This window comes from Crocuta crocuta, unplaced genomic scaffold, assembly GCF_008692635.1.
Source record: "Crocuta crocuta isolate KB4526 unplaced genomic scaffold, BGI_CrCroc_1.0 scaffold138, whole genome shotgun sequence".
NCBI classification, from domain to species: domain Eukaryota; kingdom Metazoa; phylum Chordata; class Mammalia; order Carnivora; family Hyaenidae; genus Crocuta; species Crocuta crocuta.
Window position 1 is genome coordinate 6163869 of NW_027532585.1, and position 24540 is coordinate 6188408.

At 34.2% G+C, this 24540-nt stretch overlaps 1 protein-coding gene across 1 annotated transcript in view; it reads right to left on the reverse strand.

The window, feature by feature from the left end:
- Positions 1-24540, reverse strand: part of ATRNL1 (attractin like 1) — a 767076-nt gene that overhangs the window by 461847 nt on the left and 280689 nt on the right. Inside the window, exon 22 of the mRNA XM_077779526.1 lies at positions 16801-16895. Coding sequence (XP_077635652.1) covers positions 16801-16895 — 95 coding nt within the window. The remainder of the gene's footprint in view (positions 1-16800; positions 16896-24540) is intronic.

Here is a 24540-nt window from a genome sequence, read left to right on the forward strand (position 1 = left end):
ATTAAATGAGCTGTTCTACTTTTTGAGAAAAGAGACCCTATTTTACTAGAAAATGAAAACTTAAGAAATTATATTATTTGTTGGCAAGTCCAATAAAATACTTTAGAGAAAGGAAGCTAGCAAATGGCAAGATATATTTTGAGTTTACTCTATTTAAAAAACTATTAAAATATATGATATGGCTTTAAAAGATAGATTAATATATAATAAAACATGCAGCAAAAGAAACAGTGAGATGATGAAATAGGACATTAGTAAGATGATGAAATAGGAAGTTACAACCTGTATCCTCCATAAAAACACTGATTTAACAATGTTATATGGGCCAAAATACCTTTATGATAGAATCAAAATCCAGTTAAAAAGTTTCAGTACCAAAGAATAATACGAAACCAGGAATAGTCACATTATAATCAGTAAGAAGAACAATTCACTTTACCCATTTCAGCCTCTGCCCCAGGGCAGCACTCAGCATTAGAGAAAACACCTTGGCTTTGACTTCTCCCACAGGGAAGAGACTGAATGTAGCATATATCCAACAACCCTGGCCTTTCATTGAACTGCCCAAAGGAATTGTTTCTGAATTACATCACCCAGAGCACTAAGAGAAGAAGCATAGTTTAGATATCTGACAGTAGCTAAAGATAAAGAAAGTAAGTGGGTGGCTTACTGCTGCTGGCATGGTTCTGCAAGGTTAGGAAAAGGTGCAGAACCTTGAGACTTCTCTGCCAGCAAGGAAGAGAATGGAATGTGCATCCAGCACCCTGAATTTTCTGTACTGCCCAAAGGGAAAAGGCTGGCAGCTCACTACAGTCAGAATGGTTCTATAAAACTGAGAGAAGGCATGTAACACTAAGATTTTTCCCCTTGGAGAAAAAGGAAGAGTTATGGAACATGATCAATCACAGAAAAGGCATCTGTCTGATGCTCCCAGTATCTTCTAGCTGTGCTGACTGCTGAAGATCTTTCCCTTTGAAGTCAGTCACTAAAGACTGGAAAAAGTAGTTGTTTCTTCAAAAGCACAGACACCAATGAAAAGCCACAAGGGAGAAATACGACATAACCAAAGGAACAAAATAAATCTCCAGGAACTGACCCTAAAGAAATGGAGATCTAGAATTGTCTGGCAAATGATTCAAAATAATTGTATTAAAGAAGTAATAAGGAAGGAATAAGAGACCACAGAAAGATAATTAAATGAAATCCAGACAACAATATATGAATATATGTTCTCAATGCAACAGAGGCAGAACTATAAAAAAGAACCACAGTAGAAGAATACAATAAATTAACTAAAAAAATACAATATAGAGTTCCAACAACAAACTTGACCAAGTAGAAGAAAGAATCCATGAACTAAAAATCTTCTGAAGTTAACCAGTCAGGGGAACAAAGAGAAAAGAGAAATAAAAAGAGTGAAGGAAGCCTAATGGATTAAGCAATACAATCAAGAAAATACAAACACACACACACACACACACACACACACACACGCACACACACATCTTAAAAAGAGAAAAGGAGCATTAATTTATTTAAAGAAATAATGGCCTAAGATATTCCAAAACTAAGAAGTATAAATATCTAGATTCATGAAGCTGAAGAAAACAAAAGGAAGATGAACATAAAGAAATCAAATAAAATTGTTAAAAGTCAAAGACAGGATTTTGAAAGTAAAAAGAGTAAAGTGACTTATCATATACAATGGAGCCCCATAGGCTATCAGGGGATTTCTCAGTAGAAACTTTCCAGGACATAGGGATTGGGATGGCACATTAAAAGTTTTGAAAGAAAAAATATACCAAATAGGAATAGTATCCCACTGTCCTTAAAAACACTGAGACGTGAAGACTTTCCTACACAAACAGAAGCTGAGGGAGCTCATCACAACTAGATCTGATTTACAAAAATAAATACTAAACTGTTATGAGATCAATAACTGAGTGGATAGAGAGGAGAAACAGGTTAAGAGTATAGAGTTTTGGCATGTAATTGAAGTAAGTTTCATCAGCTTAAAACAGACTATTATAACTATGATATAGTGTATGTAAAACTCATGATAACTACAAAGAAAATGCATATAGAATATACACAAAAGAAAAAGAGCAAGATATCAAAGCATTTCACTACAAAAAATCAATAAAAAAACAAAGAAGGCCAGCAGGGGAGTAAAGAAGAATAACAACAACAAGAAAAACAACAATACCACACACACATACACACACACAAACTATAACACAGACAACAATTAACAGAATGGAAATAGTAAGTCCTCTCCTACCATAATTACTTTAAACATAAATCCATTAAACTCCACAATCAAAAGATAGAAAGTGGACTGCTGGATTAAAAAAACAATACCCAAAACTATGCTGTCTCAAAGAGACTTATTTCAGATTTACAGACACTTACAGACTAAAAGTGAAGGGACGGAAAAAGATATTCCATGCAAATAAGAAACAAAAGAGGGAAGAGGTAGCTATACTTACATGAGACAAAACAGACTATAAGTAAAAAAACTTTAATAAGAGACAAACAAGGATATATATATATATAAAGATAAATGCATCAATTCATCAGGAAGATATAACAATTATAAATATACATATGCACCTACTATGACAGCAAATAAATACAGAAACAAACACAGACATAACTAAAGCAGAGAACAGAAGGAACAGAGTAATAGAGGCTCCAATACCCTACTTTCAACAGTGAATAGAAAGAGAAAATCAATAAAGAGAAAGTGGACTTGAACACCACTACAGCACATGTATTTAACAGACACAGAAACATAATTCCACAAAGAGCAGCAGAAGACACATTCTGTTCATGTACACATGGGATAGTCTCCAAAATATATCACGTTACATCACAAAACAACTCTTAACAACCTTAAGAAGACTGAAAATGTATCAATTATATTTTCTCACCACAAGGGAATTAAACTAGGAATCAACAGCAGGAGAAAAACTAGGAAGTTCAAAAATATGTAGAAATTAAACAACAGATTTCTGAACTGATGGATCAAAAAAATCAAAAGGGGGGGGCGCCTGGGTGGCTTAGTCGGTTAAGCGTCCGACTTTTGCTTAGGTCATGATCTCTCGCGGTTCATGGGTTCGAGCCCCGTGTCGGCTCTGTGCTGACTGCCAGCTCAGAGCCTGGAGCCTGTTTCAGAGTCTGTGACTCCCTCTCTCTCTGACCCTCCCCTGCTCACGCTGTCTCTCTCTCTCTCTCTCTCCTAGAAATAAATAAAATACTTTAAAAAAATCAAAAGGGAAATCAGAAAATATTTTAAGAAAAAATAAAATGAAAAAACTACACACCAAAACAAATGGGATGCAGCAGAGTCAGTTCAAAGAGAAAATTTAAAGTGACAAATGCTAGCATTAAAAAAGAAGACGGCTCTCAAATAAACAACCTTACTTTACACCTCAATTCAAAAAACAACAAACTATGTCCAAAGTTAGCAAAAAGAAGTAAATGTTANTAGTGGGTTTGAGCCCTGCATTGGCTCTGCGCTGACAGCTAGCTCAGAGCCTGGAGTCTGCTCGGATTCTGTGTCTCCCTCTCTATCTGTCCCTCCCCTGTTCACGCTGTCTCTCTCTCTTTCTCCGAAATAAACATTTAAAAAATTTAAAAAAAAAGAAATGAAATGAAATAAAATCTCCCAGAAATAAAACATTAAAATTTTTTTAAAAAAAGAAATGAAATGAAATAAAATAAAATGAAAAAATAAAATAAAATAACAGCAAATAAAATTGACCAAACCTTTAGCAAGATTAAGAAGATGAGAGAAGATTTAAAATCAGAAATGAAACATTACAATCAATGCCACAGAAAAAGATAGAATTCTGAGACTATTATAACGAATTTTATACCAACATATGGGATAACCTAAAAGAAAGCAATTAATTCCTAAAACCATACAAGCTACCAAGACTAAATCATGAATAAATAGAAAATATAAATAGATCAATACATGTATGGAGGTTCAGTAATCAGAAACCTGCCATGAAAGAAAGGCTTAGGAACAAATGACCTCACTGATGAATCCTATCAAACACTTAAAGAGTTAATTCCAATCCTTCTCAAATTCTTCCTAAAAACTACAAAGAAGGAATACTTCCCAACTCATTTTGTGAGGCCAGAAATACTTGGACACCAAAGCCAGACAAAGCTACTACAAGAAATAAAAACTCTAGGCCAATAACATTGAATAACACAGTTGCAAAAATCCTCAACAAAATACCAGCAAATTAAATTCAACAGCACGTTAAAAGGATCATTCACCATGATGAAGTACGATTTATCCTTGGGATGAAAGGATGGGTCAACATACATAAATTAACTAGATAGAGCACATTAACTGAATGAAGGATAAAAATCATAGCCATCTCAATAGATACAGAAAAAACACTCGGTGAAGTCAATCATCCTTTCATGATAAAAAATCCTAAACAAATGAGATATAAAAGGAATGTACCCCAATATAATAAGGGCCGTAATTGACAAGTGCAAGCAAATATCATACTCAATACAGAGAAACTGAAAAACTGAAAGCTTTTCTTCCAAGATCAGGAATAAGAAAAGGATGCCATCTCTCACCACTTCTATTTCATAAAGTATTAGAGGTCCTACCAAAAGCAATTAGGAAAGAGAAATAAAAGCCATTCAATTCAGAAAGGAAGAAGTAAAATAATATCTATTTGCAGATGACATAATCTTCTATGTAAAAAAAACCTGAACACTGTGTGCATGCACATGCTCACACTTACATAGACAAACCAGTTGGAACTAATATATCCAGTGAAGTCTCAGCATACAAAATCAACATTTGAAAGATCAATTTTGTTTCTATACACTAATAATAGACCATGAGAAAAGGAAAGTAAGAAATCCCATTTATAGTTTTATAAAAAGAATAAAATAGGAGTAAACTTAACCAAGGAGATGGAATATGTACACTGAATAGTATACAACATTGATAAAAGAAAGAAGATACAAATAATGAAAATACATCATGTGCTCTTGGGTTGGGAAACTTAATATTGTTTAAAAGTTCACATTACTTAAAGAAATCTATAAATTCAGTATCATCAAATCAAACTCCTAGAGGCATTTTTACAGAAATAGAAAAACTATCTTAAAATTTATATAGAAGTCCTTGCTCATGGAATGGAACAAATGTTATTAAAATATTGATAGTACCCAAAACAATCTACATATTCAATGCAATCCCTATCAAAATAACACCAGCATTCTTCACAGAGCTAGAACAAATAATGCTAAAATTTGTATAAACCAGAAGAGACCCCAAATTGCCAAAGTAATGCTGAAAAAGAAAAACCAAAGCTGGAGGCATCACAATCCTGGACTTCACAATGTATTGCAAAGCTGTAATCACCCAGACAGTATGATACAGACACTTAGATGAATAGAACACAATAAAGAACCCAGAAATGGACCCACAAATGTATGACCAACTAATCTTTGACAAAGCAGGAAAGAATATCGACTTGATCTTAGCCAAAAGGCCGAGAAGCGATGCAGGAAAGAATATCCAATGGAATGACAACAGTCTCTTCCCCAAATGTGTTGGAAAAACTGGACAGCGATATGGAGAAAACTGAACCTGGACCACTGTCTTATACCATGTACAAAAACAAACTAAAAATGGATGAAAGACCTAAACATAAGACAGGAAGCCATCAAAATCTTAAAGAAGAAAGCAGGCAAAAACCTCTTTGACCTTGGCCACAGGAACTTTTTACTCAACATGTCTATGGAGGCAAGGGAACTATTGGGACCTCAGTCAAGATAAAAACCTTCTGCACAGTGAAGGAAACAATCAGCAAAATTAAAAGGCAACCAATGGAATGGAAGAAGATATTTGCAAATGACCTATCAAATAAAGGGTTAGTATCCAAAATCTATAAAGAACTTATCAAACTCAATACCCAAAAAGCAAATAATCCAGTGAAGAAATGGGAAAAAGACATGAATAGACACTTCTCCAAAGAAGACATCCAGATGGCTAACAGACATGAAAAAATACTCAACATCACTCATCATCAGGGAAATACAAATCAAAACCATAATAAGATACCACCTTACACCTGTCAGAATGGCTAAAATTAACAACTCAGACAACAGATGTTGGCAAGAATGTGGAGAAAGAGGATTTCTTTTGCACTGCTGGTAGAAATGCAAACTGGTGCAGCCACTCTGGAAAACAGTACTGAGGCTCCTCAAAAAGTTAAAAATAGAACTATCCTGCAATTCAGCAATTGTACTGCTAGTTTTTGTCTCCAAGGGATACAGGTGTGCTGTTTTGTAGGGGCACCTGCACCCCAATGTTTATAGCAGTTCTATCAACAATAGCCAAAGAATGGAAAGAACCCAAATATCCAACGACAGACGAGTGGATAAAGAAAATGTGGTATGTATATATACATATACAGAATGGAGTATTAGTCAGCAATCAAAAAGAATGAAATCTTGTCACTTTCAAGTATGTGGATGGAACTAGAGGGTAGTATGCAAAGCACAATTAGTCAGAGAAAGACAAATATGATTTCACTCATACGTGTAATTTAAGATACAAAACAGGTGAACATAAGGGAAGGGAAGCAAAAGTAATATAACCACAGGGAGGAAGACAAAACATAATAGATTCATTTAAATATAGAGAACTGAGGGTTGCTGTAGAGTTTGTGGGCAGGGGAGATGGGCTAAATGGGTAAGGGTCATTAAGGAAGACACTTGTTGGGATGAACACTGGGTATAATATATAGCAGATGAATCACTTCAATCTATTCTCTATATGCTAACTAACTTGGATGTAAATTTGAAAATAAAAAATAAATAAAAATGAAAATAATTAAAAAAAACAAATTTATATAGAATCATAAAAGACCCCCAAAGCCAAAACAGTCCTCAGAAAGAAGAACAAAGCTGGAGGTATAATGTATCTTGATTTCAAAATATATTAGAACTCTATAATAATTAAAAATAGGGTACTGGCATAGAAACAGATATATGGTCCAACACAATAAACAGAGAGCCCAGAAATATACCCACAGATATATGGTTAAGTAATCATCATTGAGGAAGCCAAAAATATACAACAAGGGAAGGATAGGGAAACTGGACATCCCCGGAGAAAGAATGAAATTGTATCCTAACTGTCTTAGTGCACTAGGGCTGCTATAACAAAAATACCAGAGACTAGTGCATGGGCAGTGACTACAAAGAGAAGAACTATATATTTCACACAAGTGGAGGCTGGGAATCCAAAGATAACAGTGCTGGAAAAGTTGGTGTCTGTTGAAGCCAAGTACATAGTGCATAGACAAGCCCCTTCTCACTGTGCCCTCACATGGCAAAAAGAGGTGAGGGAACTCTTTAGGGCCTCTTCTGTGAGGGTATGAATCCCATTTAAGAGGGCTCCAACATCATGACCTAATTATTTCCCACATGTCCCATCTCTAAATACCATCACATTGAGCATTAGGATTTGACACATGACGGGGTGGGGGAGGGCACAAACAGTCTATAGCACTTATCTTACACCATGTACAGAAAACAACTCGAAGTAGATTAAAGAGATAATGTAGGAAGATGATGTTAGAGTAGGAGGACCCTAGGCTCCTCTCTCTTTCCATGAACACAACTAGGTAACTATCAAATCATCATAAATACCCGAGAAATCAACCTAAAGATTGACATAACGAATTTCACAACTAAAGGGAGATAAGAGGCCACATCAGAGAAAGTAGGAAGTGTGGACATGCGGTTTAGGGGAGAAAGAGGTAGCAGGTGCCGTAGAGGGGAGGAAGATTTGGTCATGGAGAAGGGTGAGAAAGAGCGAGGAGCATGCAGAAGAACACACAGGGAGAACATTTCCCCAAAGCCATTGCCTTGGAAAGTGAGAGAGGTTGAATTTCATGAGTTCTTGCAACTACTGGGGCTTAAAGTCTGAAGTTTTAAAGGTCACTGGGCTTGGCTGGGATGGGCCCAAAGGCCACTGTACTGCTCATGGAGAGAAAGCAGGCAAACGATCCAGGGAAAGACAGCATGGAAACAGGGATCTGAAGAACACCTGGGGAACACAACAGGAGGATTATTCTGTATTTATGGATCTCATCGCTAAAAGGCAGTGTTCATGGAGATACTTCTCTAGGAACAAAGGAGTTGAACATTTCCCTTCATTGCCCCTCAGCATAATCACAGAGCAACCTGAAGGAAGCACCTACACTGGCTGCCTAACTTGATTATTCCTCCAAGCCCACACCGCTGCACTCTGGCAGGACTGCCCTTTTCAGTCAAGCTTGCCTCAGTCCCAGTGAAGTAGGCCCCTTCTCCAGAAGACCAGTACAAACCCCCTACCCATACCACATCTCCTGATTAGAGTTCGGCAGAGTATCAGTTCTGGTGGAGATGCTGTCAGGTCTCATTTCAAAAGCAGACCAGAGCACACCTAGTTAAAACTTGCCATATTTAGACTGGGACCAATACTTGCCACAGCAGGCAAAAAGAACCTCCACAAATGATTGGCCTAAAGGATATAATAGCCAAAACACAACAGCAGAGCATATTCAGCACACATCAGAAACACTCCTTGAAGCTCCAGGCTCTGGACACTATATGACCTCTTCTTCATAAGACCATTATTTTAGGGAGGAGGAGACAAAACTGGCTTTTCTAACACAGGGAAGAAAGCAGAGACTTAGACAAAATGCCAAGATGGAGGAATTCATCGCAAATTTAAAAACCAGATAAGGTCATGTGTAGAGATCTGAGTGAAACAGATATAAGTAGCATGCTTGATGGAAATTTTAAAGTAATGTCATAAGGACATTCACTGGGCTTGAGAAAAGTATAGAAGACATCAGTGAGGCCCTTACCACTGAGATAAAAGAGATAAAAAAGAATCAATCTGAGATGGAGAGATTGGAAACAGGCTAGATGCAATGAACAGCATGTTGGAAGAACCATAAGAATGATTAGTGACCTAGAAGACATAATATTAGAAAATAATAAGTCTGGCCAAAAGAAAGAAGTATGCAACATTAAAACAGACTTAGGGAACTCAGTGATTCCATCACATGTAGTAATATTATTATTACAGGAGTCCCAAAACAAAAAGAGAGAAAAGGAAGGCAGAAAAATTACTTGAAGAAATAATAGCTCAAAACTATCCTAATCTGAGGAAGAAAACAGGCATCCAGATCCAGGAGGCACAGAGTACTCTCATAAAAATCAACAAAAGCAGGTCATACAAGACATACAAGATATACTGTAATTACTTTTACAAAATACAATGATAAATAAAAATCTTAGCAGAAAGACAAAAGATGTCCTTAACTTATAAGGGAAGATCCATAAGGCTGGCTGGGAATTTCTCAACAGAAACTTGGCAAGACAGAAGGGAGTGGCATGCTATGTTCAGAGCGTTAAATGATAGAAATCTATAGCCAAGAATATTATGTAGTAAGGCTGTCATTTAAAATAGAAGAGATAAGGAATTTCCAAGACAAATAAAAACTAAAGGAGTTAGTAACCACTAAACCAGCCCTGCAATAAATATTATAGGGGCCTCTTTGAATGGAAAGGAAAGACCAAAAGTGACAAAGACAAGGAAGAATTAGAGAAAATGGCCAGAAACAAAAACAAAGTAAGTAATAAAATGGCAATAAATGTATATCTGTCAATAATCACTTTTAAGGCAAATAGATAAATGCTCCAATCTAAAGACACTGCACAGGGTGTCAGAATGAATTAAAAAAATAACACCCATCACTATGCTGCCTAGAAGAGACTAATTTTAGACCTAAAGACACCTGCAGATTGAAAGTGATGGGATAGAGAAACATTTATCACAAAAAAAGATGTCAGAGGAAAGCCAGAGTAGCAATACTTATTTTGGACAAACTTGATATTATTACACAAAGACCATAACAAGAGACAAAGAAGGACACTATACAATCATAAAGAGGAGAATCCAACAATATAACAATTGTAAATATTTATGCACCCATCATGAAAGCACCAAAATATTTTAAAAAGCTATTAATAACAAATACAAAGGAAATAATATATAATAATGCAATAATAATGTGGAACTTTAACACCTCACTTACACCAATGGAGAGATGATTTAAACAGAAAATCATCAAAGAAACAATGGCTTTGAATGACATACTGGAACAGACAGACAAAACAGAACAATCCATACTAAAACAGCAAAATAAACATTCTTTTCAAGTGCACATAGAACATTCTCCAGAACAGATCACATACTGGGTCACAAAACAGGCCTCAACAAATGCAAAAAGATTAAAATCATACCATGTACCTTTCCTGAACATAATGCTATGAAATTTGAAGTCAACCATAAGAAAAAAGTTGGAAAGACCACAAATACATTGAGGTTAAACAACATGCTACCAAACAATGAACGGGTCAAAGAGGAAACCAAAGGAGAAATTTAAAAATACTTGGACACAAATGAAAATGAAAACACAATAGTCTAAACCTTTTGGGATACAGCAAAAGTGGTCCTATGAGAGAAGTTTATAGTAATACCAGTTCTCTCAAGAAGAAAGAAAAATCTCAGATAAACAAACTAACCTTATACCTAAAGGAGACTGAAAAGGAACAAGTGAAGGTAAAGCATCAGAAGAAGGGAAATAATAAAGATTAGAGCAGAAATAAATGATATAGAAACTAAAAACCAATAGAACATATCCATGAAATCAGGAACTGGTTCTTTGAAAGATTTAATAAAATTGGTAAATCCCAAGTGAGACTTATCAAAAAGAAAAGAGAAAAAACCCAAATAAATAAATCACAAATGAGAGAATAGAAACAACCACCACCACAGAAATTCAAACAATTATAAGATAATATTATGAAAAACAAATTGGACAAACTAGAATAAAATGATAAAATTCAGAAACATACAAACTATCAACACTCAAACAGAGCCGCATCGGGCTCTGTGCTGAAAGGAATAGAAAATGCAAAGAGACTGATAACCAGCAAAGTAATTAGTTAATTAAATCAGTAATCAAATACCTCCCGACAAACAAAAGTCCAGGAACAGATAGCTTCACAGGTAAACTTTACCAAACACTTAAAAGGGAGTTAATATATATTCTTCACAAAATGTTCCAAACAACAGAAAAGGGGGAAGAACTTCCAAATTTATTTTATGAGGCCAGCACTACCCTGATATCAAAACCAGATAAAGACAAAAGAGAGAACTACAGGCCAATACCTCTAATGAACAGAGATGCAAAAATTCTCAATAAAATACTAGTAAATCAAATCCAACAATACATTTAAAATAATCATTCACCATGATCAAGTGGAATTTATTCCTGGATTGCAAGGGTGGTTAATATTTGCAAATTAATCAATGTGATGCAAGACATTAATAAAGGAAAGGATAAAAATCTTATGATTATTTCAATAGATTAAAAAAAAAAACATTTGACAAAGTACAATATCCATTCATTATAAAAAGCCCTCAAAAAGTAGGTTTAAATGGAATAAAGACTATATATGAAAAATCCATAGCTAATATCCTCCTCATTGGAGAAAAACTGAGGGCGTTTCATCCACAGTCAGGAACAGGACATATGTCCACTCTCCCCACCATTATTTAACTAAGAGCTGGAGGGGCGCCTGGGTAACTCAGTCGGTTAAGCATCGGACTTCAGCTCAGGTCATGATCTCAAGGTTCGTGGGCTTGAGCCCCGCATCGGGCTCTGTGCTGACAGCTAGCTCAGAGCCTGGAGCCTGTCTTCGGAATCTGTAACTCCCTCTCTCTCTGACCCTCCCCTGCTCATGATGTCTCTATCTCTCTCGCAAAAATAAATAAAACATTAAAAATATTTTTTAAGTTAAAAAAAAAAAAACTAAGAGCTGAAAGTCCTAGCCACAGCAATCAGACAACAAAGAAATAAAAGGTACCCAAATCAGCAAGGGAGAAGCAAAATTCACTATGTGCAGATGGCATGATATTGTATATAGAAAACCTTCAAGATTCTACCAAAAAAAAATTGCTAGGACTGATAAATAAATTCATTAAAGTTGCAGGATACAAAATCAACATACAGAAATCTGTTGTACTTCTATACATCAATAAGGAAGCAAGCAGAAAGAGAAATCAAGGAATTGTTCCCATTTACAAATGCACCAAAACCCATAAAATACTTAGGAATAAACCTAACCAAAGAAGTAAAAGATCTGTACTCTGAAAACTATAGAACACTTATGAAAGAAATTGAAGATGACACAAGGAAATGGAAAAACATTCCATGCTCACGGATTAGAAGAACAATTGTTAAAATGTCTATACTGCCTAAAGCAATCTAGACATTTAATGCAATCCTTATCAAAATACCACCAGCTTTTTTCACAGAACTAGAATCCTACAATTTGTTTGAAGCAAATCCTAACATTTGTATGGAACCACAAAGGCCCCTAACAGTCTAAGTAATCCTGAAAAAGCAAAGCAAAGCTGGAAGCATCACAATTCCACACTTCAAGTTATATTACAAAGCTGTTATCATCCAGACAGTATGGTACTGGCACAAAAACAGAAACACAGATCAATGGAACAAAATAGAAAATCCAGAAATGAACTCACATTTATATGGTCAACTATTCTTCGACAAAGCAGGAAAGAATATCCGGTGGAAAAAAGTCTCTTTAGCAAAGGTGAAGGGAAAACTGAATAGCCACATGCAGAGGAATGAAATTGGAGCATTTTCCTATACCATATACAAAAACAGGTTCAAAATGGATGAAAAACTTAAATCTGACACAGGAAACCATCAAAATTCTAGAGGAAAACACAGACAGTATTCTCTTTGACATCAGCACTAGCAACTTCTTACTAGATATGGATCCTTAGGAAAGGGAAACAAAATCAAATATAATCTGTTGGTACTTCATCAAGATAAAAAGTATCTGTACAGCAAAGCAAAATATCAACAAAACTAAAAGGCAATCTACTGCAATGGGAGACGACATTTGCAAATGACACATCTGAAAAAGGGTTAGTATCCAAAACCTATAAAGAACTTCTCAAACTCAACACTCCAAAATTAATCTAGTTAAAAAACAGACAGAGGGGCACCTGGGTGGCTTAGTCGGCTAAGCGTCCAACTTTCGCTTAGGTCATGATCTCGCGGTTCGTGGGTTCGAGCCCCGTGTCGGGCTCTGTGCTGACTGCCAGCTCAGAGCCTGGAGCCTGTTTCAGTCTGTGACTCCCTCTCTCTCTGACCCTCCCCTGCTCACGCTGTCTCTCTCTCTCTCTCTCTCTCTCTCTCCCTCCTAGAAATAAATAAAACATTTTAAAAAATTAAAAAAAAGACAGAAAAAATTAATAGTCATTTTTCCAAAGAAGATATACAGATGACCAACAGACACACAAAAAGATGCTTAACATCACTCACCACCAGGGAAATACACGTCAAAACCATGATGAGATACCTCCTCACACCTATCAGAATGGCTAAAATTAACAACACAGGAAAGAATAGATGTTTGTGAGGATCCAGAGAAAGGGGAACCCTCTTAAAATCTTGGTAGGAATTCAAACTGATTCAGCCATTCTGGAAAATAAGATGTAGGTTTCTCAAAAAGTTAAAAATAGAATTACCTTATGATCAAGCAATTGCACTACTAGGTATTTACCCAAAAGATATAAAAATACTGATTCAAAGGGATACATGCACCCTGATGTTTAATAGCAGCATTATCAACAATAGCCAAAGTATGGAAAGAGTCTAGATGTCTAATGACTGATGAATGGGTAAGGTAGATGTGGTATACATATACAATGAAATATCAGCCACTCATCAAAAAGAATGAAATCTTGCCATTTGCAACAACATGGATGGAGCTAGCAAGTATTATGCAAAACAAAATAACTCAGAGAAAGACAAACACTGTATGTATTTCATTCATGTAGAAATTAAGAAACAAAACAGATAAGCCCAAGGGGGAAAGTGAGAGAGAGGCAAACCAGAAAACAAACTCTAACCTATGGAGAACAATCTGAGGGTTGCTGTATGGGAGGTTGGTAAGGGAATGGCTTAAATGAGTGATGGGTATTAAAGAGGGCACTTGTGATGAGTGCGGGGTGTTGTATGTAAGTGATGAATCACTAAATTCAAACCGGAAACTAACATTACACTGTATGTCAACTAATTGGAATTTAAATAAAAATAAAAAAGGACAAAGGATCTGAATAGACTTTTAATGAAATTTTTGAGTATAGTTGACAAGCAATGTTACATTAGTGTCAGGTGTATAACATACCATTTCAACATCCTTATGCTAACCACAAGTGCAACTGCCATCTGTCACCATACAACATTATTACAATATCATTGACTATATTCCCTCTGTCGTACCTTTTATTCCTGTGACTTATTCTAATAAAGACATACTGATGGCCACAGAAGGGTGCTCAACATCACTATTTATCACAGCAATGCTAATCAAAAGCATAATGAGATATCATCTCACACTGGTCTAAATGTCTACTACCAAGAAGACAAGAAATAACAAGTGTTGGCAAAGTTGTGGGGAAAAAGGAGACCCTTATGCACTGGTGGCAGAAATGTAAATTAGTGCAGACACTATGGAAAAGAGTATGGAAGTTCCTGAAAAAATTAAAAATAAAACTACACTACCATATGATCCATCAGTTCCACTTTTGAGTATTTATTTAAAGAAAACAAAAATTTATTTAAAGAAAATTAAAACAAAAACAAAAACAAAAAAATGTACCCCAAGGGATATAGGAGTGCTGATGCACAGGGGCACATGGACCCCAATGTTCATAGCAGCACTTTCANCTGATGGGGGTGGGGGAGGGAGGAAGGGGACTGATGGGTATGGAGGAGGGCACTTGTTGGGATGAGCACTGGGTGTTATATGGAATCCAACTTGACAATAAATTATGAAAGAAAAAAAAGAAAAAAAATTTGAACTTAGAAAATGATATACATGATCACATTTGAATCCTCTGTACCAAACTATTAAAATTATATATTACCTTTTCTTCATATTCATTGATTTCATAATATTCAAAAATAAACACTTAAACAGAAACTTTAAAAAATGTACCCCATGTTCACTGCAGTATTATTTATAATACCCAGTATATGGAATGAACATAAGTGTCCATCAATGGATGAATGGACAAAAAAGTTGTGGTATAAATATACAAGGGAATAGTATTTTGCGATAAAACATAATATTTTGCTGTTTGCGTAAACATGAATGGACTTTGAGGGTATTATGCTAAATGAAATAAGTCATAGAAAGACAAACACCATATAATCTCACTTATGTGTGTGATCTAAACAAAACCATATGAAACCCTGATCTTATAGATACAGAGAAGACACTGGTGATTGCCAGAGGTGGGGGTCTAGGGGGATGGAGGAATGTGGAATTAATATTCAAAAGATAAAAGTTTCAGTTATGCAAGAAGAATAAGTTCTACTTCTGTACAACATAGCATCTATAGTTCACAATACAGTACGTGAACTCTTAAAAACTTTTTAGGAAAGTAGATCTTATATTAAGTGTTCTAAATAAACAAAAAAGAATGATTCAAATATTTCACTAACATCTTCACTTTTTTTAACATCTTCATTTTGAAAGAGTTATTTTCACTTTCAAAACAACTAAAACCCCACCCAAATAAACCAAATGGTTGATATTCTCATTCCTTTGCCTTTTTAACTACATTAGGTTTCAGATGGGTAGGAATATATATGTTACTTCCAAACAAACTTAGAGCCTTTTCCTTTGATAACTGATAATTAATCTTTCATACATTTAAGCTTCATCAAGTTTTTAAATTATGTCACTGATGCAGTAAATTGCTTAAAGAAACAAGTACTCCATTGTGCTAAGTGAGATAAGTCTGACAGAGAAAGACAAATACTTTTAATGGTATCATTTATATGTGAAATCTATAAAAGTTAAATAAAACCCCTTAGGACTGGAGTTGGGAGAAATTGGGCAGGTGTTGTTTAAGGATAAAAACTTGTAACAAGTAGATGAGCAAGTCCGAGAGATCAAATGTAATGCATAGTTATTATAGACAATACTGTATAATATACTTCAAAGTTAGTGAGATTAGATTTGAATTATTCCCACCATAAAAAAGACATAATCATGTGATATGATAGAGGTGTTAGCTAATGTTACTATAGTAATAATATTGTAACATATGAATGTATCCACGTAACATGTTATACACATTAAACTTACACACTGTAATAGGTCAATTACATCCCAATAAATGTTAAAAAAAAAAAGAAGCCAGTATTCATCTAAATTAGATAAACCAGTAGATTTGTTTAACAGATGAGGAAAATCTACTACAGTGTAACAATCTATAAGAAAAAGAACATATATAATATAGCATGCTTTGAAAACCTGGATTTTATTTTCAAATAAGGCTACCCCCAGTTTGAGAGCATAATTACATGCACAAACACCGTTATAAGACTGAAAAAATAATAAAAATATATCATTTAAATTGTAGGACCTTGCAAAATCTGAAATACCAAACTCACAAACTCCCTGAATCACAAGGATACACAAGTTTTCATGACAAGAAAAAATAACAGGATTAGTCTTTCTTCAGAAGCCCTATAGGGCCTTTTTAACTGCAGTTAAAATTACAATAAAACATGACAAAAAATTATATCCCTGGATATTAATGTAACAATTATAAAGGTTAAATTACTTTCTCACCTGTTCTGGGTTCGCTATGAAGTTTATGGCAGTATGGTGGCGATCATCTTCCTGTAATAAGCTGAAGGTAAACTGATAGTCAATCAAAAGGCTGTCTGTGGGGGAAAAAAATACAATCCTGATATGCACTTTTACAAACTATTCGATAAGCAAAAGTTAGATGAAAACATATTGCATATCAGTATTAAAAATGATTATCATTAATTATCAGAGGCCATTCAAGATTGACAAAAAATAATTCTCTGTCATTGAGCAATAAAAAGCAAATGACAGATATGGTAGAAGTCCTAATTATTTAAAAATCATATGTATTACTTCTGTTGTCATTACAAATGTTTTACAAACACAGTAGACAATCTGGTAACTACACAAAAATAAACAAAAAACTAAAAGTCAACCATAACCTTACAATGAGAGAAAAATATAGGCAACATTTTGGTGCATTTTATTCCTTTTAAAATGTTGTAGATAGAAAAAGAGACAGGCATATATTTTGTACCCTACTTTCAAAAAGTCATAATTTTTTGAAAACACGAAATTTAATAGATAAATAATATTTCAACACGTACTAAGATGCATTTATTTGTTCCTTTATTATTATGGAAATTTTTATCTTTAGCATTTTTTAAATGCGTCTGTGATAAACATCATTCTACAGAAGTGACTCAGTAGCAACTGACAAAAAGAAATAAGGGTAAACAATTTTTAATTTTTTCATATATAATGTTGAAACCAAGGTGAAACATTTGAATGTTATATATCATGAGTAGCTTCACAGGCTACACAGGAGTGAAGAATTACTCATTAATGTTAAACTGTCACCTCTAAAAAAACATTTCAAATTATTTTATAGATGACTTCTCTGTTTTAGATATATATCTTTCATGCTATGCCCTCAGACATTAAACACTATTAAAATAAAAAGTAAAGATAAGTATAATATCACTGAAATTATTGTTAAAAGTATCAAGGCATCACTCTTTATGTTGCTTACTATATACTTTATAAGGTCTACCTCATGTATTGCCCTACAATTTAGTGTAAGGCAACACTTTGTCTTTCTCAGAATTTATATGAGATAATGAGCATTATGCAATAGTACACATTTCCAATTGTCACCTGACTTCCAGAAAGTATAGCAGCAAATTCAATAGGCCAGTGTTCTAGGCATAGGAGACACAACAATAAATAATAAAAATTTCTGTCCTCATGAAACTTGTATTGGATGGACATTAGAAATTAATAAATAACCCAAGTGTATGGTATAACAGATGCCAATGAGTGTTTTGGAGAAAAATAAACTAGCATAAAGGAGATAAACTGCTGTAGGCATAGGAATATGGTTGCAATTTTGAGAAGGAACACTTAAAGATCAAAGATAGTAGGAATAGAAGTCATGGAGTTTATTGAAGAAAATGCAATCATGACAGGAAAGAAATAAAAAAACCTAAAAAAAGACAAACCCACAAGTCTTAACTATGATTCTTGTAAAGAAGCTGTGGCAAGATGTAGTCAAAAGGTGATGGTGGTGAGGGTGACAGCAGTGGAGGTCACAAGAAGAAGTCAGTCACTAGGAATGTATTGGGTAGGTACAACACAAAGAATTAGCTGAATAAACAGATGTAGCATTTGAAAAAAGAAAGGTAAACCTTTTTTGATACAAGACTTACAAAAGTCACCATTAACCAAGATGAGTAAGAAGACAAGGTCTTATTTTGGGAAAGCCGGAGGAAAAATTATGAGCTTAGTTTTGAAGACGCGTAGGTTGAGATACTTACTGAATTCCCAAGTGACATGCTGAACCCAGCTTAACGGTTTGTTTAGGAGAAGACAAGTTGGAAATTATCAGGATTTTAGATGAATTTAGATACAATGAAGCCAGAAAACCACCAGTTAAAGAGCAGAGGTGAAAGGCTCAGCCCTGAGGCATGCCAGTGTAAATAATCAGACCCTCAGGAGGAGCCAACCAAGGAGGCTGAGAGAGCAAGCTATGAGATAGGAATAAAACCAGAACTTAGTGTCTTTTTGATTAAAAAAGAGAATAGTGATCACCCTGGTCAGTTGCAGGGGGCAAGGGTTGAGAGGTAGGAATGCAATATTCAGAACAGGTAATATCTATCAAGAAAAAATATAACTGAGGAAATGTAAACACTTCAAAAATAGTTTCAATAATTTGCATAACTATATTTGCTATGAAACTAAGTATTGAGAAGTCAAGAGTAGATAGCCTCTTGGAAGTAAGGATCGGGAAGAGGGGACACCTACGTAGCTATGAGTGGAGGGTGAAGCACCCAAGTGTGCAGACATTCTTCTTTTATGGACTCTAGCCTGTGCCACAATCATGTCCAATCAGATTCTTTGCCATGCATTCAACTTTGATTTTACTATTCTCATTTGTTAGAGTTTGAAGTACAAAGTAAGCACAATGTATATTATATATGGTAATGATCAATACTAATATCAGTTGGGCTAAAAAACAAGTCTGAATCCTGAAACAAAATTAGTAGAAGTATCACTGAATTCAAGTGACTAATAAGAATATCTATAAGAGAATGTTAATTATTAGAAACTGAAGAAATTTTGTATTTCTACACAAAATATTTTTTTTCTTTTAACATTTTTTAAATTTTTAATTATTTTTTAATTTTTTTTTAAATAGGCTTCATGCCCAGCACAGAGCCCAATACAGGACTTGAACTCACGACTCTGAGATCAAGCCCTGAGCTGAGATCAAGAGCCGGACACTTAACCAATTGAGTCCAAAATGTTTTGGTGCTCCCAAAATGTTTTCTTTTAAAACTGCTTAGAACCAAAGTCCTCCAGAGACCAACTGTGCAATTTTCCACTTAACTAGGAGATGACCTACTTCTACCCCCACTGGTTTTAATCATTTTGTTGGTATATTTTTAGGGGGGGGGGTTAAAAATGAATAATTACTTGGCACTTAAAACAAGTATCTTAATGCAGAAATTTACTCTGAAATTCTTAGCTAAATACAGTACAGGAATTAAAACACTGACATTTCAAATGTGTACCATGTTTACGCAAATGTACATAATCTGAAAATAAGTTTTTGTACTGCTTTAATGAACCATTTCATTATTATATATAAGCAAGGAAGTCCCCTTGCCTTCCTTTCCCTTTCTCTTCCTTCCTTTCCCTGCCCTGCCCTTCCCTTATTCTTGAACTACTATGCAAAGGGGTGCATTTTGGTAATTCTTTTTTCAGGTTTATTTTTATTTTAATAAATATTTTTAAGTGAAAAAAAAAGAAAGTCCTGTTTGATTATGAATCAACTTAATTTACTGCATTATTCATAGATACAGAACAATGACAAAGTAGTAGGAGGAGTAAGTGTGAACAAGAAACGTGAGAGAATTACTTTTTTTAAAACCTGATATAGTTAACATACAGTGTTAGTTTCAGGTGTACAATACAGTGATTCAAATGTTCTATACATTACTCAGTGCTCACCAAGATAAGTGTACTCTTAACCCCCTTAACCTATTCCCCCCACCCACCTCCCCTTGTTCTCTATAGTTAAGAGTCTGTTTTTTGGTTTCTCTCCTTTCTTTTTTTAGTCTCTTTTTATTTTCCCTTTGTTCATTTGTTTTGTTTTTTCCTCCAATTCCATATATGAGTGAAATCATATGGTATTTGTCTTTCTCTGGCTGACTTATTTCACTTAGCATTATATTCTCTGGATCCATCCATGTTATTGCAAATGGAAAGATTTCTTTCCTTTGTAGGGCTGAATTGATATTCCACTGTACACATATACCACATTGTCTTTATCTATTCATCTAACAACGGACACTTGGGCTGCTTCCATAGCAGCTATTATAATAATACTGCAACAAACATAGGGGTGCATATATCTTTTTTAATTAGTGTTTTCACATTCTTTGGCTAAATACCCAGAAGTGGAATTACTAGATCATATGGTAGTTCTATTTTTATTTTTTTGAGGAACCTCAATACTGTCTTCCACACTGGCTACCAGTTTGCATTCCCACCAACAGTATAAGAGGGTTCCTCTTTCTCCACATCCTCGCCAACACCTGTTGTTTAAAGTGTTGATTTTAGCCATTCTGACAGGTGTGAGATGATATCTCATGATTTTCATTTGCATTTCCCTACTGATGAGTGATGTTAAGCATCTTTTCATGTGTCTGTTGACCATCTGTATGTCTTCCTTATAGAGATGTCTATTTGTGTCTCCTGTCCATTTTAATTAGATTATTTGTTTTTTAGGTTTGAGTTGTATACGCTCTTTATATACTTTGGATACTAACTCTTTATCAGACATGTCATTTGCAAATGTCTTCTCCGATTAACTAGGCTGTCTTTTAGAAAGAACAACTTTTTAAATTAGGAGAAGTTGCACTTTTTTATACTGATTGGCATAAATACAAATTTATTAGAAAGGGAAAATTGATGAGACAGGAGAGAGAGGAGTAATTTTAGAACAATGTCCTTAGGTAAGCAAAAGGCAATGAGCTCAGAACTCATGGCCCAGTAGTGCATTCCCTAGGTTTGTGGGCTTTGATTTGTTTGTTATTTTTGCTTCCTATATATCCCCTCCTTAATGCTAGAGCAACTACAATCTGGAAACATCAAACATCAAAAAAATTATATATATACATATATATATAACATATATTATATATTATATATGGTTTATATTATATATTATATTATATACATGATATAAATATATTATNAAATATAGCAAAGAGTTAACTTTTACTAAACCTCAGCAGCATACACAACATTCAAACGATATTATACATATTGTGAAAATATATATTATATACATATATACACAAAAGCACATGCCATATACTATACAGTATTTGAAATTTCCATAATTAAAAAGTATAAACTGTATCCTGCATGTTTAAATATATTACTGATTAGAAACCATTATTTGAAAAATGTATGTCTAGAAAAAAAATATCAAAGGGATATATTTCACAACTTGAAGAAATCATAAACACTATATAAATCAATCCTCTGATTTCACAGACTGAGCCCTGAAGTTTGGAACACCTGTAAATGATAGAGCTAGTTCTTAAATATTTTGGCTCACAATAAGCAATCTCTGACAATTCCAGGAAAATTAGAAGTTCTCAATTAATTTTCTAATCATATCTAAAAGTGAGGCCTACAAATATGAGTAAAACAGATGTAAAAAAAAGTAACTCTTCGGGGTGCCTGGGTGGCTTAGTCGGTTAAGCGTCCGACTTTCGCTTAGGTCATGATCTCGNCTTCTTTATAGCTCTTTCACTTTTTGTATGAACTTGATAGGCCTTTAAAGTGAATAGGATTCTAACTGTATAGATAAAAGAAGTGAAAATGAAGAGAAAAAAGTTGACATCTTTGATTTTGTCAGCTGCAACCTGCATCATGTCAACTTGCATAATGAGAAGAGAAAAATATCACTTTGTCAATACAGATTAAGTATATGTAATAATTTAACATGAGTAAACTGTCTAGTCATTTAAAATATCTATTAAGTATGCATCAAAGAAGGAAAATCTAAAAAATATCCAACAAACTAAAGATGAAGGAGGAGATAATAATGACGACTACAATAAATAGGAGCTAAATAATTAAAATGTAAAAAAAACAAAAAAGTAATAAAATAATGGTAAAATTAAATAAAATAATAGAACCAGAAGATAAAATAATTAAAACAATATAAAACTGAATAAGTGCTACATAGGTCAAATCTGAAAAAGTCTCCCAGAACAGAATAGAGATGAAAATCACTCAAAAGGAATAACAGGCATAGAAATTTTGAATATATGCATACTAATATTGTTAAAGTGGACATCATAACAAATTGAAAAAAGTATAAATAATATACACATATGATACACATATGTTAAATATGATAGAAAAGATCTGTTGAAGACTGAAACCTAAATATTGAAATACCTTGCATAAAAGATAAAAAGAATCCAGCATTATTCATAGTAGCCCCAAAGTAAAAACAACCCAAATGTCTCTCAGTTGGTGAATGGTAATCAAAATGAATTACATCCATACAAAGGAATACCAGTTTGCCATATAAAGAAATGAAAATAGTGATACCTGTTTAAAATGAATGAATCTTGAAACATTATGACAAAAGATGCCAGTCAAAAAGGCCACATATCATTCCACAATATCATCTATCATCTATCTTTCTTTCTATCTATCTATCTATCTATCTATCTATCTATCTATCTATGTGTCAGAATAGATAAATCTACAGATATAGAAAGAAGTTTGTTAGGGTTTGGGGTAAGGAAAAATAAGAAGTGACTGTTCATATGCACTGGGTTTCTCTTAGGAATGATGAAAATGTTCTAAAATTAGATCATGGTGATGGTCGCACAACTTTCTGAATATACTAAAAACCACTGAATTGTACACCTCAAAAAGAGTAAGATTTGAGTATATGAATTATATCTCAATAAGGCTGTTATTTAAAAAATAATACTGACATCTGGACACATCCCTGTGGGTAGGTGCACACATGTAAGCACAAACACACATTCACACAGACAAATGAGTTATTTACAAAGGATGATAAGTTAAGATGCCAAGTATTCTAAAGTAACAATATATGTCAAAAGACAAGATGCTAGAGCAGTTATTTATGGAATATGTATACTCAACCATGCTGTCTAAACAGAAAGCCAACACAGTGATAAATTTCAGGCAAGCAAATATCCTAAAAGTACATGATCTATATATTCTCCTGGAAAAAAAAATATTCCTACCCATTCTGAAACTAAGAGACAAATACAAATAAGGAAACAGCATATGAAAAGGTCTGGCAGCTATCAATGACCAATTTCAAGTTAGAATAAAAGAAAGTTATCTTTTTATGTCTAAAATCAGATTGTTTACCAAGAAGTATAAAACACTTATAATAATAAGCAAGTTTAGTGTGTGGCCAGATATAATATAAAAATATAAGCACCTACAGCTTTTATTGGGGGGCTATTTTATTACATTGGTGATTATGTCTACCTCCTCACCAAAAAAACAAACAAACAAAAAAAACAAAACCCCACACTGTATTAAACAACAACCACACAATTAGCTCTAATATCTAAGATCTCCAAATTTTTTTAAATCCTTAATTTTTGCTTATAATAAAGCTGTCCTGCTTTATTTAAAGTGTTTGCATCCTGTAAGTCTTTTTGAAAACTGAACACAAAAAAACTAATGCATAATTAAAGTACATATGGAAATTGAAATAAAGAATCACATCATGAGGGATAATAACTGAAAGACAATGAGGCAGGTGAAAATGTAGTAAGTGGATAAAAAATTAAATGGAGTGCACAGGATTTCGTGAAAGGTAGCAACAAGGAGAGGTGGAATATTGCTTCAGAGGAGATAAAATTTTAAAAAAGGTAAAGAAAAGCAATTATTTGTCAATGTCAAAGGGACCAAGGCAGATACTATTCCCATGACTAATCAACATTAGGAAAGAAAAAACATTCAGCTCTTCCCTTAGAGAGCAGTGAGGCTTCAGGATACAGTAAGTTTCAATTAAAGCAAGAGAGCAGAGTTCCATAATACTCTCTAGAGTATTATGCTAAGCTAAAGAACTCAGTCAGAGGAAAACAAATACCATATGATTTCATTCATATGTGCATTTAAAAAACAAAACAAATGACCAAAGTGAAAAAGAGAGAGGCAACCCAAGAAACTCTTCATTACAGAGAAATATTGTTA